This window comes from Neoarius graeffei, chromosome 1 (assembly GCF_027579695.1).
Source record: "Neoarius graeffei isolate fNeoGra1 chromosome 1, fNeoGra1.pri, whole genome shotgun sequence".
In the NCBI taxonomy this organism is placed as follows: Eukaryota; Metazoa; Chordata; class Actinopteri; order Siluriformes; family Ariidae; genus Neoarius; species Neoarius graeffei.
The window spans coordinates 99115345-99130417 of NC_083569.1; the positions used below are offsets into that span (position 1 = coordinate 99115345).

The 15073-nt window shown below is 42.2% G+C and overlaps 1 protein-coding gene across 1 annotated transcript in view; it reads right to left on the reverse strand.

Annotated features, from left to right (window-relative positions):
- Nucleotides 1–743: 743 nt before the first annotated feature.
- The window catches only part of LOC132876018 (RING finger protein 11-like), a 31820-nt gene continuing 17490 nt past the window's right edge, over nt 744–15073 (reverse strand). The window contains exon 3 of the mRNA XM_060913265.1: nt 744–4104. Within this exon, the coding sequence (XP_060769248.1) occupies nt 3933–4104 (172 nt within the window). The 3' untranslated portion in view covers nt 744–3932. The remainder of the gene's footprint in view (nt 4105–15073) is intronic.

The following is a 15073-nucleotide window of genomic DNA, read 5'->3' on the forward strand; positions in this document are numbered from 1 at the left end:
ACAGACCTGAAAATGGTATACATGGTATAGAACCCCAAGCTGAAGCTCCGTACCAGGTGGCTATGATTTGTGGTTGCTGAGAAAAAGAATGTTTTGTATGGATGGACAGAACGGGAGTCAGAGCATTTTTTAACATAGTTACTGGGAGACCAAATGGTCTCCCAGTGGCCAGATTTGGTCTCCTAGTCAATGCCAAACCAGCTTCACTGGGAGCCCAAATTTTAAACCAAGTTATATCTTATCATTTGGTTCAATCAGTTGCAATTAATTAACCAAGTACCATGTAAGTATACATTTAACAAGGAAAACGAAGATCTAGGTTATAAGATATACACACAAGATCATGTTGGTTAAGAAAAACAAAACTAAAATTTGATTACCGAGATGGCTGATGTCAGAATCCGATGTCATTACTGTGTAACTGAGTGTCTTTGACATAACATTTGTGCTTGGTAATTACTCTTGATAGCTGTGTAGTCACTGTAGTGTGTTTGTCTGTATGGTGATTGGTGAACCATTTTGCATCACAGAATATGCCGCAGCGGTGCAGCCGCATGGACTCTGGGGCCTGTGATTGTATTGCCCAGACCAGTTGGTCTCCTAGTGGAAAATCCTTAAAAAATGCTCTGGCGGCAGTATAAGAAAAAAATTAATCAACACCTGAATAAATTTGTGGTGTAATTTACAACAGCATAAAACATGTTTAATACAAAAAGCAAAAGTGAATTCCAACCCAGTCAACCTGCTCTTTCACCTTTTCTTTATTTCAAATGCAATAAGACACACTGAGAGCCTTTACATTTAATAGTCAGCATTTTTATTGACCATGGCTCAAGCCACCATGGTGAACAGCATCGGTTTGTAATTTCAACAACTAATAAAGAAGGTTGGATATTGTTAGATTTGTGGAGTAAGTAACTATGAATAATACAAATGGAAAACAAAAAAAAAATTAAAAAAAAAAAAAAAAAAGAGAGACACACACACAATGGGGTCCAAAAGTCTGAGACTGCACTGAAAATCCGGGACTTAAACAAAAGGTTTGAGAATTTTAAAACATTTAAAACAAAGAAAGAAATTAAAATGTTCAATAATAGTTCAATATTTTACATCCTTAATATTCAATATTCTGCACTGTTTCTCGATCTCTGTGGAAATGTAAGCAAATCAGCGATACTGATCATGTTAACTTGTATAAAAGGTCAGATTTTCTTCATATTGAAGCACGACATGGGGTCCGTACCAGCTCGAGTGCACACCATCATTGTTAAAGCGAAAGTAGGACGGACCAAATACTTTATTTAAAAAAGCAAACAAACACACCTTTAAAATTCATAAAGGTAAAGATTCTACTTTTCACTCAAACTCTTGTCAGTGATGTCATTTGTAAACTGAAATGTTCTGTATTAAATTAAAAACAAAAGCCTTTTCATGAGTGCTCTAAGACCTTTCGACCCCACTGTCCATAACCTGCTGTTTGCATCTTTGAAAAAGATCAGCACTATTAAAAAAAAAAAAAAAAACTGGGGAAAAAAAAGAAAAAACACTGGTGCAATGTTCTACATAAATACATTATTCTAATAATTATCGTGTGTAAAGTGCAAATCTCTAGGTTTAGTATATACTAGGTTTGTGTGTGTGTGCAAGTATTTCTAAAGTAAATAGAGACAGGTAGTCATTTGGTTCACCCTAAACTCCCCCTCCCCCCCCCACACACAACTGAGCCCTTTACTGGAGTTCCCTGTTTAGTTTGTACGCCTTTGGCAACAAAGTGATTGAGAACAGACTGGCTGGCCGGAGCACGAGCGCGTGGATGTGTTACCGCTTCGCTGCATGACCATTTAAAGGCGTGCCCTGTAGTGTCACTGACGCTCAGAGGTGTACAGCTCTCTTCCAAAATCACGCTAAACAGAAAAACCCATGTGTAAAAGACTTAAAGACATGACGTGCATCAGTGTGAGGCTTTAAGTAAGGAAGAAAACCCGAGGTGTGCTGGTACAGGAAATTAATAAACGACGGCGTTTATCCGTGGTGTGACGCGACAAAGGAAGTAAAAGTGCAGTTGATTGTTTTCCAAGGACTGCACACTGTGAAGTGGTTTATTCCTCTTAAACGACAGCAATCTGCGAAGGATTACTTTCTAAAATTTTTAAAGAATGATAGGTCATTGTTTTTGCCCATTTATAGTTACGTTTAAGGTTGTGGAAGAAACTTTAAACTTATTTCATCACAACCATCCAATTTCTTCTGTCCTGACATTAATATAGGGGGGGGGGGGGGGGTGCAGAGAGACAGGGAGGGAGGGAGAGAGAAAGAGAGAGAGGTGCAGAGGGAGGGAAAGAGAGGGAGGAGGAGGGAGGCAGGCAGAGGGACCGGGGGGGGGGGGGGGGGGGGGGGGGGCAGAGGGAGGGAAAGAAAGAGACAGGGAGCGAGAGAGAGGGAAAGGGGGAAGAGAAAGAGAGAAAGAAAAGGGAGGGAGAGAGGGAAAGAGAAAAAGAAAACAAGAGAGGGGAGGGAAGGAGAGAGAAAGAGGGGGAGGGGAGGGAAGGAGATAGATAGATGAAAGGAGGGGGAGGAGAGAGAGAGGAAAGGAGGGAGAGAGAAAGAGAGAGAGGTGCAGAGAGACAGGGAGGGAGGGAGAGAGAAAGAGAGAGAGGTGCAGAGGGAGGGAGAGAGAGGGAGGAGGAGAGAGGGAGGGAAAGAAAGACAGGGAGTGAGAGAGGGAGGAGAGAGAGGGAAAGGGGGAAGAGAAAGAGAGAAAAGGGAGAAAGAGGGGGAGGGAGAGAGGGAAAGAGAAAACGAGAGAGAGGAAAGGGGAGGGAAGGATAGATAGATAGATAGATAGATAGATAGATAGATAGATAGATAGATAGATAGATAGATAGATAGATAGATGAAAGGAGGGGGGAGGAGAGAGAGAGAGGAAAGGAGGGGATATAGAGAGAGAGAGAGAGAAATCCACAGCTTCTTAAGCTACTTTTTACATCTTCTGTTATGAAGACTTTCCAGTGATGGAAAACTTTCTGACACTGGAGACTCCTTCCAAAAAATGCTAAACAAACAATTGCTCACGATGCCATATCATTATCCATGATCTCTCTCTCACACACACACACACACACACACACACACGCCTCAGATTCCTGTTCTTGGCTGCCCGAAGTGGAATGGATGGACATGCTGTGCACTGTGACCGGCTTTTCTGCTCATCACAGTTGTACAGAGTAGTTATTCACGTTAACGTAGCCCTCCTCATCATCAAGACGTTTCCGCTCACAGGATGTTTTTTTGCACTACCCCTGTAGAAGGAGCGTCTGTCATACAAGTCCCTAAGGGCTTCTATAGAAACAATAACGCATCAGAACGGGCGCGCTGACAGAACTACGGTTCAACAGCACTTCGGCGTGTGAAAGGTTATTGTGAACGATGTGTGACGCGTGTTGTAATAAAAGCTTGGTTCACTGAGCCCTTCATGTTATGAGCATTCGATCAGAGAAGTGCTGTGATCCGATCAGCGCGTGTTCTGGGAGACGGTTGTACACCCCTGCGCAGAGAGACTTGTCAGGTTTCTTCAGCGGCGCCATTTCAGATTCATAAAAGCAAAAATCACTGGAGCTCAGAACAGCGGAGAATGGAAGAGCTTGAGAATGTACATTTCTGCTCTAACGCCAGACCAAAGATGTTCAATTCTCAAGAATCGCTTCTACTTCAGCTGCAGATATACTCCAAAAATTGTGACAAACAACGGTGCATGATTGGTGAGATTAAAAAAAAAAAAAAACAAGTTTGTGTGTGCTGGCTAGCTTGATTGGCCTCCAGACTAAACAGTGAACTAGTCAGAGCAGCCAGGGACACGACGGAGGCCTTCAGCCGCTCTTTGCTGGAGGATGAGAACCTGGGAGGGCGGGGTCTCTGCAGCAGGCTCGGGCTGGTCAGTTGGTCTCGTACGTGGAGAGGAGCGCAGCGTCGACTGGTTCCATGCAGGAAGGACAGGTGAAGGAGCGCATGAGCCAGTCGTCTATGCAGTCCATGTGGTAGATGTGCATGCAGGGCAGGAACCTGATGGGGTCGCCGTATACAAAGTCCATCATACAAATCACGCACCTAAACACACACACAAAAAAAGAGGAAACGCGATTTGTTACGGAGTCTGGTCTTAGTCTCAAAGCGATGAATTCGTGATTCTAGGGGTTCCGTTCTGCTGTCTCACAGTTTGACATTTCTGAGATGCTTTTCCGCTCAACACGGTTGTAAAGAGTGGTTATTTGATTAGTGGCTACGGTACTCAATTTGTCCAGCAGCTTCAACCAGCCTCTTCAGGAGAAGCCATGGCCTAATGGCTACAGAAGCAGCTTTAGGACCAAAAGGTTGCCGGTTCAATTCCCTGGACCAGCAGGAATGGCTGAGGTGCCTTTGAGCAAGGCACCTAACCCCAAACATCTCCCCAGGCTTCTCTGGGTATGTTGTATGTCGCTCTGGATAAGCGCGTCTGCTAAATGCCATTAATGTAATGTAACATTTTCCATCAAGAAAGGTGATCCTGCTTTCAGGAATTGATTTTTGTTGTTTTTCCTCACCATTCCATATCAACGTTCGAGACTGATTTTCTGAAAGGCTCAAACTAGAGGTCTGCGCGGGTCGGATTTTTCAGTCCCGCTCCCGCCCGCGCCCGCAAAGAATTATGATTTTCAGTCCCGCTCCCGCCCACAAAAAAATTATGATTTTCAGTCCCGCTCCCACCTGCCATATTTTGTCCCGCTCCCGCCCGCAAATCCCGCATGACGCAGACGTTCGCGTTATTTCTCAGGAAAGTTCTTGTCTTGACACAGCGTGATGGTGCCCCGCCCCCTACTTTGAGTGGATTTCAGCATAAATATCTACAGCTCATGTTATTATTTACCTTGTTTCGGAATTCAGCATGTACTGTCTCTAATAATAATAATAATAATCATAAGTGCTGTCAAACGATTAAAATATTTAATCGCGAATCACACATTTTTATCATACGAGAAACCATTGTAATTCTCTGATCAGCATAAAAAAGTGAATGGGCTTGCTTTGTAGCAATGCTGTGTTTTTTTTTATTGCAAAGCAGAGCTAGTAAGAGAAGTGAATTGATTTCCTGCTTGCGTTAGTCTACAACTTTAGTCAGAGAGACATGTTACACAGTGACGGTGGGCTTGACTCAATGCTATCCCAGAAATCCTTCCTGTAATATGCAAATTTGGCCGCCTCTGATTGGACAGCCAAATTTGCATTATACAGGAAGGATTTCTGGGATAGCATTGAGTCAAGCCTACCGTCACTGTGTAACCTGTCTCTCTGATTAAAGTTGTAGACTAACGCAAGCCGTAAATCACTTCACTCATGGTTCTCTTGCTAGCTGGATGTGAACTGCAAGTCATTAGACTGATCAAAGGATTTCTCGTTAGGGTGATCAGTGGCAAATTTAAGATGCTATTCCTCACTCAATCTGACACTCTTTGCAAATTTAGGCATCATAAAATTTTTTTATTAATGCCAAATAAAATATCCAGCACAAATTATATATGATAGACATAAATTAATAATTTATACATTTTATTTAAAACGCATTTTTAGTTAGCGGGACTGCAGCTTATCACCGCTCCCGCCACATATATGCACTCCCGCTCCCGCATATGAACACTTCTGGTCCCGCCCGCGCCCGCAATGAGCTTTCAAAATTTGTCCCGCGCTGCACTGCTTTGCGGCGGGTCCCGCGGGACTCCCGCGGGAGTGCAGGGCTCTAGCTCAAACCAGCCCATCTGGTGCTAGCACGGACTGTAAAAATAACGGACGAAGCCTCTGTGACGTCACTCATAGGATTTCCAAAGAGCAGGTTTGAAGCCTGGCTGCTGGAATTCTTGGGGTTCAGTAATATGTTTTTTTCTTGGCGATTTTCACTTCCGGTGGTCGAGCGACCCAAAATGGCTGCTGTAGTGCAATCAACTCGCGATAACTTATCAGAGTATGCTTGTAATCTAGAAGCCACACTGCAAAAAATAAAAATCTTAGGAAGTTTATTTGTCTATTTTCAAGTCAAAACATCGAGCCACCCTTATTATAAGACATAATTGCCCAACAAGCAAAACCTCATTTAGCTAGAAAGGCTAGTTTTTAGACAGTCCATCTTGAAAATCTTGTATAGACAAAATGTCTTGAAAAAGTCTTATTTGGAGCACCTTTGAAAATAAGTTTTTTTTTTTTAAACAAGTACATGGGCAGCACGGTGGTGTAGTGGTTAGCGCTGTCGCCTCACAGCAAGAAGGTCCGGGTTCGAGCCCCGTGGCCGGCGAGGGTCTTTCTGTGTGGAGTTTGCATGTTCTCCCCGTGTCCGCGTGGGTTTCCTCCGGGTGCTCCGGTTTCCCCCACAGTCCAAAGACATGCAGGTTAGGTTAATTGGTGACTCTAAATTGACCGTAGGTGTGAATGTGAGTGTGAATGGTTGTCTATGTGTCAGCCCTGTGATGACCTGGCGACTTGTCCAGAGTGTACCCCGCCTTTCGCCCGTAGTCAGCTGGGATAGGCTCCAGCTTGCCTGCGACCCTGTAGAACAGGATAAGGCTGGGCATACACTGTGCGATTTTTGGCCCGATTTTGACACGATTTTCACTCGTGCGACTATTTTGGAGATCGGGTCAATTTTTGGCTCAATCGTGCGTCTCGGATCGTGTCGTACACATGGGATAATGACAAGCGATTAACACCTCACGACCTCCTCCCGATCGATCGGATGAAAATCAAACATGTTTGAAATCCTGGTCGGCCATCGTGAGGCTATCGCACTGTTGAAGCAGTGTCACGAGCCGATTTACCTCAACCTGTCACACTACACATGCGCGAACACAGATACGGAAGAGAAAAACACTGAGCGGCACTTCCGGTCTCCTCCTCTTCTTCACGTTTAGAGATGGGATTTATGGCTCTTTGATGGGATCCGCATCTTTGTGATCCGTTCTTTGAAAAGAGCCGTTCAAAAGACTGGCTCATTTGGCTCTTTTTAAAAATATTTATTCAGTTTTAAGAAGACAGCGTCTAAAGAAGCCAGATCCCTCTGCTTAGACAGTGACATCAATATTTCTGGACATACCTTTTATATAAAGCAACCTAGACTTACATTATTGTAACCCCTAAACGCTCATAAATAACCATTAAAAAACAATGAGGGCTTCAATGAATGTCCATGCAGAACGGCTTTTCTGTAAAAGAACCCACTCAAGAACATAGTTATCAAGAACGCAAGAATATTTTATAGAAAAACACTTGTTTTACAAAAATATTTAAGTCTGAGATACAAAACAGATACAACTAGACAAACAGATAAATAAATAAAATACACAAAAATAGAACAAACAAAATGACGATAGAATAAATTAAATGAACGTCCGTGCAAAGTAGTTTTCCCACAATATTATCATTAATATCACACAACATTATAAACTATCTGAAACACAGTACAGAAAAAGAACGGCTCCCCCAGCTCGAGACTCGGTTCTCATCGTTCATGCCTAGGAGCCGTTCAAAAGAATCGGTTCGTTCGCGAACGTCACAACACTATATCACGTTGCAGTTCCGGATACAAGAATCTGGAAGTATGGAAGTATAGTGTGAGCAGTCAGATCGCATCCGAGCATCGGATCGTATAGTGTGAGAACAGGAATCGTAAGCTGCGTGCTGTTTACCCCTGCGATTCACTCGTACAGTGTGAGCAGCAGCTAAATACCGCAATTGAAAAAAAAAAAAAAAAAAAAAAATCGCACAGTGTCTGCCCAGCCTAAAGCGGCTAGAGATAATGAGATGAGATGAGAAGTAAGTACATTTTGGACATCTGTGGTTGGTAGAAGAGAGCAACTGGACTTGCTTGAAAAGTCTTGAAGATGTTTCGCCTCTCGTCCGAAAGGCATCCTCAGTTCTGTCTGTCTAATAGGGAGTATCAAGTATTTATCCTCTCATGGATCATCATAGAATCCGAATCAGAATGCTGATGGATGCATTGTAGGTGGCTGATAGATGTCATAGACACCCACCTCTGTTCAGTGATGGTCGTTCCAGGTTGACAAAAAAAATGAACGATCCTCTCTGGCTAAGATGTCTGCCAGTTTTCTGGAAGTCCTCTCATACTCCCACACCAGTCGAAGGGAACTCATCCCAAAGTGCGTAGAAACATATCTGTGAAGATACTCAGTCGTCCAGGTACATAGTAATCTGTGGTTGGTAGAAGAGAGCAACTGGACTTGCTTGAAAAGTCTTGAAGACGTTTCGCCTCTCATCTGAAAGGCTTCCTCAGTTCTGTCTGTCTAATAGGGAGACAACTACCAACCACAGATTACTATGTACCTGGACGACTGAGTATCTTCACAGATATGTTTCTACGCACTTTGGGATGAGTTCCCTTCGACTAGTGTGGGAGTATGAGAGGACTTCCAGAAAACTGGCAGACATCTTAGCCAGAGAGGATCGTTCATTTTTGTCAACCTGGAACGACCATCACTGAACAGAGGTGGGTGTCTATGACATCTATCAGCCACCTACAATGCATCCATCAGCATTCTGATTCGGATTCTATGATGATCCATGAGAGGATAAATACTTGATACTCCCTATTAGACAGACAGAACTGAGGATGCCTTTCGGACGAGAGGCGAAACATCTTCAAGACTTTTCAAGCAAGTCCAGTTGCTCTCTTCTACCAACCACAGATTACTATGTACCTGGACGACTGAGTATCTTCACAGATATACATTTTGGACATTTGTCAAATGCGGTTCATCTTGTTTCAAGAAAAAAAAAAAAGTATGCTTGTTTTGGAAATAAATGAACTTTACTGAAATCTTTGAATCTAGTGCCCCCAAAATGCACTGTTGCTTTGGCGTTGTGTAAGCACTGTAAGTCAAAATGCGTAGACGTTTGGTCACCTTGCATATCTTTAGTTTACTGCGACTGTTTACTCAGTCATTCAGAATGAGGTCCTTCTAGACGCTGTACACACTCTAGACCAGACAAGTGCCTTCAAAAAGGCTATGAGTGAGTGGAGGGTGTTTTAGTGAGGTCTTTTTGGAATGCTGTGAGTTAAGTTCAGTGTTTTTTTTTTTTGTTTGTTTGTTTGTGTTTGTGCCTGATCTTGTAAACCCCTCGTACACATGAATAGTCAGTGCCCCCAAAATGCACTGCTGCTTTGGCGTTGTGTAAGCACTGCAAGTCAAAATGCATAGACTTTTTATTATTATTATTATTATTTTTTTTTTTTTTTGGTGCCTGAGGTCCTGGGGAAGTGGAATCTTAAGAGATGTTTTAATGTTTGAATGTTGAAATGGGGAAAAAAAATAAACTTGTTGCAATGCTACACGTGTCGTCAACTTGATTCAAGATAGTCTCTGGTCTCATATCTAGAGTATTTTACTAATTACAGGTCACAAAAGGAGAATCTTTTAAGCTGGCAATGCTTAGTTGTAGAATTTAACAATCCTAATATTAGTATATTTATCTTAAATTCATTTTTTACTGCTAAGACTTTGTCATGAATTTAAGTGAAATACCCTTAAAATGAAATAAATAAAAATGACTTGAATGGCTAAATGTAAGAAGTACGATCTTGTTATAAGAGCTATTTTGATTATTTTGAGTTAATCAGATCTCGTATAATAAGTTCCCCAATCTTATTTTGGAATTATTTAATCTAAAAACAGGTTAGATTTTTCATCTTACTTTAAGAAATCTTACCAAGTCAGATTTGACTAGTTCCAGTGGCAGATTTTTTTCACCTGATTCAAGCAAATATGCTTTGTTTTAATCTTTTATTTCTTATTTTTGAAAGGCCATTTTTTGCAGTGCACTGCTGGCTTTAGATCTATTCAGAAGATCGCCATGTGCAATGGAATCGACCCCTACAGTCTGGGAAAGAAGGATTTGTCATACGATCTCGAAAATGACCCTTCAGCCGAGTTCCCCGACATCTCGAACTATCTGGTGTTGCAGACGTCCTTCTACACCGCAAAACAGATGAAAGCGTGGAAGAGTACGGAGGCTTACGACTTTTTTGTATGTGGCTGGGTAAAGGACCTCGGTGTCAAGTCACTGCCCAATGAATCCTGGATTGTTTTTGCTCATCTAAGTAATGTAGCTGGCTTGATTCTCACTTGTGTTGGCTCTTATCTCTCAGGTAAATCATTCACAAAGATCATCAGAAACCCCTTTAAAGACCTGGATCTTAGTTAAACAAGTCGGAGAAGAAGTGATCACGGCGCATTGTAACTGTATGGCTGGGGAAGAGTTTTGTCCCAACCTTCATGCATATGGACTTTGTAAGAAAGAAACAGCTGGGGACTTTAGCGCTTCGTGACTAAAATAAGTCCCGTAAAATAACGACACATAGCAAGAAAAATACTTGGAAAACACTAAGGACATAGCCGAGAGGGAGATACAAACCTTTCACTGAGCGATCGCTGCAAACTTCAACTTGGCTCCCTTCGATTTCACTGAGAGGTTCAAAAGCCACCTTTCTCGATGTCTTTTTGTGAAATCCTGTGCTCGTTCACCCTTTTTTATTAGTTCATGGCTAACAAAAAGAAACTTATCAGTTGCACGGTTTGATCAAGTCGAACAACCTCAAACAAACGACGCCAGCGTAAGGCATTTTTCATGCGAGTAATGCACCTAGGGCTGTGCGATATATCGAATATACTCAATATATCGCCGAAAATTCTGTGTGCGATACATAAAATTATTATATCGTAACTATCGAGTATTTTATGGTCATCTTCCGACTTGCGTTCGTTTCGTGTTTGTTTAAAACCTTTCCCGGTGGTTTTCTCTCTGTCCCTCAGGCAGTAACGTGAGAGGCTGCCTAAGGGTAAAAACAATAACGTCACGCACTCGCCAACCAATCCCAGGCGACATCTCTGTGCTGAAAGGAACTTCAGGGAAGATTTTCTAGTTTCGGTTGTGTTGCCAGATTGGGCGGTTTTAAGTGCGTTTTGGCGGGTTTTGAACATATTTTGGACTGGAAAACGTCAGCAGTATCTGGCAACACGCGGCGGGAAGATTTCCTGGTTCCGGTTTACAGCGCTGACTCAGTTCGTGCAATCGCTGGTGTTGCGTAGGCTACCGTGTAAGTTCTGGCAATTACAGCAACAAATTAAAAATGGAAGCGGACGAATTGGTTCCTAAAAGAACTAGTAAGGGGTCAGTCATCTGGCATTTTTTGGATATCGCGAGGAGGACGTGGAACAGCAAATGCCAGTTTTTCAAGTGTGCAAAAAAACCCTGTCATCACGAAAGGCAGCAGCCGGAATTATACACATCTGAGAGGCAGAGCCAGAAAACATTCAGTTCAAAAGTGTGCAAAGAGAAAGATTGTTTTGCAGATCTCGCTCTTCTCTCCCTCAATCTCTCTCTCTATTGTGAATGTTCCAGTGGTTCTCAGTAGTCAGGTTAATAGCTTGGAGATCTATTTTTTTTTAAATAATTTAATGAATGAGCACTTTTCTTATTTAGGCTAAATGTCTCTCTCAGTGTTGAGCTTGCACTTTATTGGTTTGAGCTCTGAGCAGCTCTGTATTGTGTTGCCCCTTTGTTGCAATTTTCAAGATTGTTTTTGCAGTTTGTGCCACATCTTTGTTGAATAAAAATAGTCTTATTTCAATTCAATTGTGATTAATCACTAACATGACAATTTAAAATGTGTTGTTGAAACCCACCTGTAAAGTTAACCAAGAATGTTATTTAATCTGCAGGGATTGTAGTGAAAACAGTAAAGAGTAAAAGTTAGATTTCATGGGGTCCTTTAGAGGAGATTTAAATATATCGAGATATACATCGGATATCGTGAAATGGAGAAAATGTATCGAGATATTCATTTTTTCCCATATCGCACAGCCCTAAATGCACCTTCTCCGTACAAACGCTTTGTCAACTGAGCTTTGGTAGACCACCAGCTAAAGTTTTGAATAACTAATGAGGCGGATGTGACGTCACGTAAAACCCAAGAATAGTACTGCTAGAACACGCCTACTAACCTCAAAGTTTATGCAAGCTAGTCAACAAGCTACTGGCTAAACTAAAAGAAGCTATTCCATAGGATACAGACCATACCCACAACGGCTGGTTTACCAATAAACAAACGAACAAATAAAGTGTGTAACCGTCTGATAACTCATTTGATCAAGGAATGTTGCCTTTCAGTCGGAGCCTGATTTACTGAAGGGGAGACCCTGATAAACTTCAGCAAAAATACTGAAAGGAAAGTACAATCTAATAAAGCACATTAAAGTCACTTACAGGTGTAGTCGTGCATAAAAGTTGCGTTTGCATGAAAAAGCTCCGAGATGAAAATAGTCAAGGCTTCATAAATTAATTATTTTCTCAGGTAAATTTTAATAAAAAAAAAAACAAACAAACAAGAATTTGGTGCACAAGTTTTAATTTTCTTTGGGTTTTCTGAAATCAACACAGGGTCAAAATTATACATACAGGGTTAAAAATGTACACACACTCACTTAGGTTATTAATTCCGAGGTGCTGAAACTTCCAAGATGTCTCTTATCTCGCCAAGGCCGAGGTCTCTTAACTTCCTGTTAGTGATCATGATTGACTACAGCTGGTAGCTTCTCTGTGCCTTCATAAAAAGGGTTTGTTTACAGCACTCATTGGATTGACCAACACACAGTAAAATGGGAAAGTCCAAGGAGCTCAGTGCAGATCTGAGAAAGAGGATCACAGATATACGCAACTCCGGAACGTCTCTTGGAGCCATTTCTAAACAACTGCAAATTCCAAAATTAGTTCAAACAATTGTATCCAAGTTATTGTGAGGTGTAGTCACTTTACCAAGCCACTTTGCTTCAAGAAAACCCAAACTGTCACCCTCAGCTGAAAGAAAATTGGTTTGGATGGTCAGGAACAACCTGGGAACCACCATGACACAGCCCTGCCATGAACTGGAAGCTGATGGATCACTGTCTACAGTTCAGATCACCGTGGATTAAGAGGCTGCTATCCAAGAAATAACCCCCTGCTCCAAAATCGACACCTTCAAGCTTAACTAAAGTTCGAAGCTGACCACACGGACAAAGAAAAAGCCTTCTGGAGGAAAGCCGTATGGTCAGATGAGACAAAGATTGAGTTGCTTGCCCACAATGACCACCATGTACAGAGGGACACTGTACCAGCTGGTGGTGGTGGTAGGATCATCATGCTCTGGGACTGTTTTGCTGCCAGTGGAACTGGTTCATTGCACAAAGTGGATGGAATAATGAAGGAGGAGGACTACCTCAGAATTCTTCAGCATAAACCATCAGAAACTTGAACATGACTTGGGAGTTCCAACAGGACAATGAACACAAACACGCATCAGAGCTGGTTGTGGAGGATAAAGCAGGTGAACATTAAGCTTAAAACAAGTCCTGACTTCAACTCTATTGAAAGTATATGGACCGTGCTTATAAGTCGAGTCCATGCCGAGAAAAAAAAAAAATTTAATTGAACTTTACCAATTCTACCATGAAGAGTCGTGAAATATCCAACCAGAAGCTTGTTCATGGTAAACAAAAATGTTTGGTCAAGGTGAATCTTGCAAAGAGACATTTTACCCAAATATTAGGTGTGCTGTATGTATAATTTTGACCCTGTGTTGATCTCAGAAAACCCAAAGAAAATTAAAACTTGTGCACCAAATTCTAGTGTGTTTTTTAATTAAAGATGCATACTGTACAATCATTCTGCCACAGAAAAAGAACAGTTCAAAGAAATTACTGAAAACCCAAATATTGCCATGACATTCATTCCACTGTATGTAAACTTCTGAGCACAGCTGTAGGTGTGCTGATTGCACCTTAGGGCCTCTGCATGTTTTTGCAACAAGGCTTTCGCAGATAGCTTTTCGCAGACAGTTGTAATTTATCGTTGAGTGGGGAGTAATAGGCGTGCGCGATGTTATTCACCGCCACAACGCAAGGGGGCGCGAAGTCGCAAAATCGCTAGGAGTAGTTAGTGGGTGTGGTTAGTGGAGTGTTTATCCTCCGGTTACTTATAATGACTAGAACTGGAGTCGTATAGATGTACGTACTTCCTCACTTCCTCGATCAACCGCTCTTCGTGCTGCTCCATCTTCGCTCGTGTTTTTAAAAATGCCGGTCGTGAAAACAAAAACCGGGAAAGTAGGGAAGCGGAAGTGCGTGTACAGCGGATGTAGAGTGGACCAATCAGAACTCTCGTCTGCGACGCTGTCTGCGAGGTTTCTGCGGTGGTCACAATATTTGGGAGGTGCGCGCAGAGCGTCTGCGAAGGTGGGGGGGCTACGCAGACGCTATCTGCGACACCGTCTGCGAGGACTGCGTTGTCAGCATAAATTGGCCTTTAATCCCGTGCAGGTGCGTGTCATTCACGGAGTGCGGGCTGTCCAGGGAGTCCTTCTGTTGTGACAACTATAGTATAATATTATGGTCTGGCGTGACTTTTCAGTCAATTTGTTTGCATTTCTGTACAAAATTACTCCAGTGCAGGATTAGAAAAGGAATCAAAAAGTAGTGGCTAATTTATTGCCTATTTGTTTAAAAAAAAAATTTACCCGCTTATCTTTTGTCCATTTGATGCGGGACACGGTATGCTGTCGTGCGGAATCCTACGTCACGCAGCGCCGCCCTTGTTTTCGTCTCCTAATACATCCATCCAACGTATTTGGCTCATCCAGTACAGCCGCGCCCGGGGAAACGGCCCAACGGACTGATGTTACAACTTTAACGTGTTTAAGCTAACGGCCGCCTAACTTGTTTTCGTCTCGAACATCTTGTATTAACGTATAAGGGTGACATTTCATAACCACGTAATTTGAAAATTTCCTGGTTTATGATCTCAAATCTCGTGCCTACACAGATGGAAGTCTTTACCGGATGACAATCAATCACTGTTAACTATTAAGAAATGTGAAAGAGCAGTGAAAAGTTCCTTCATAGTTAATAATAAGGATTTGTTCTGGGGTGGGTTTTTTTTTTATAATATTTATTTGTGGCAGCAGGGGCGTGGTCAAGCGTCGGTTTGTGAATAGATCGTTTCCTGC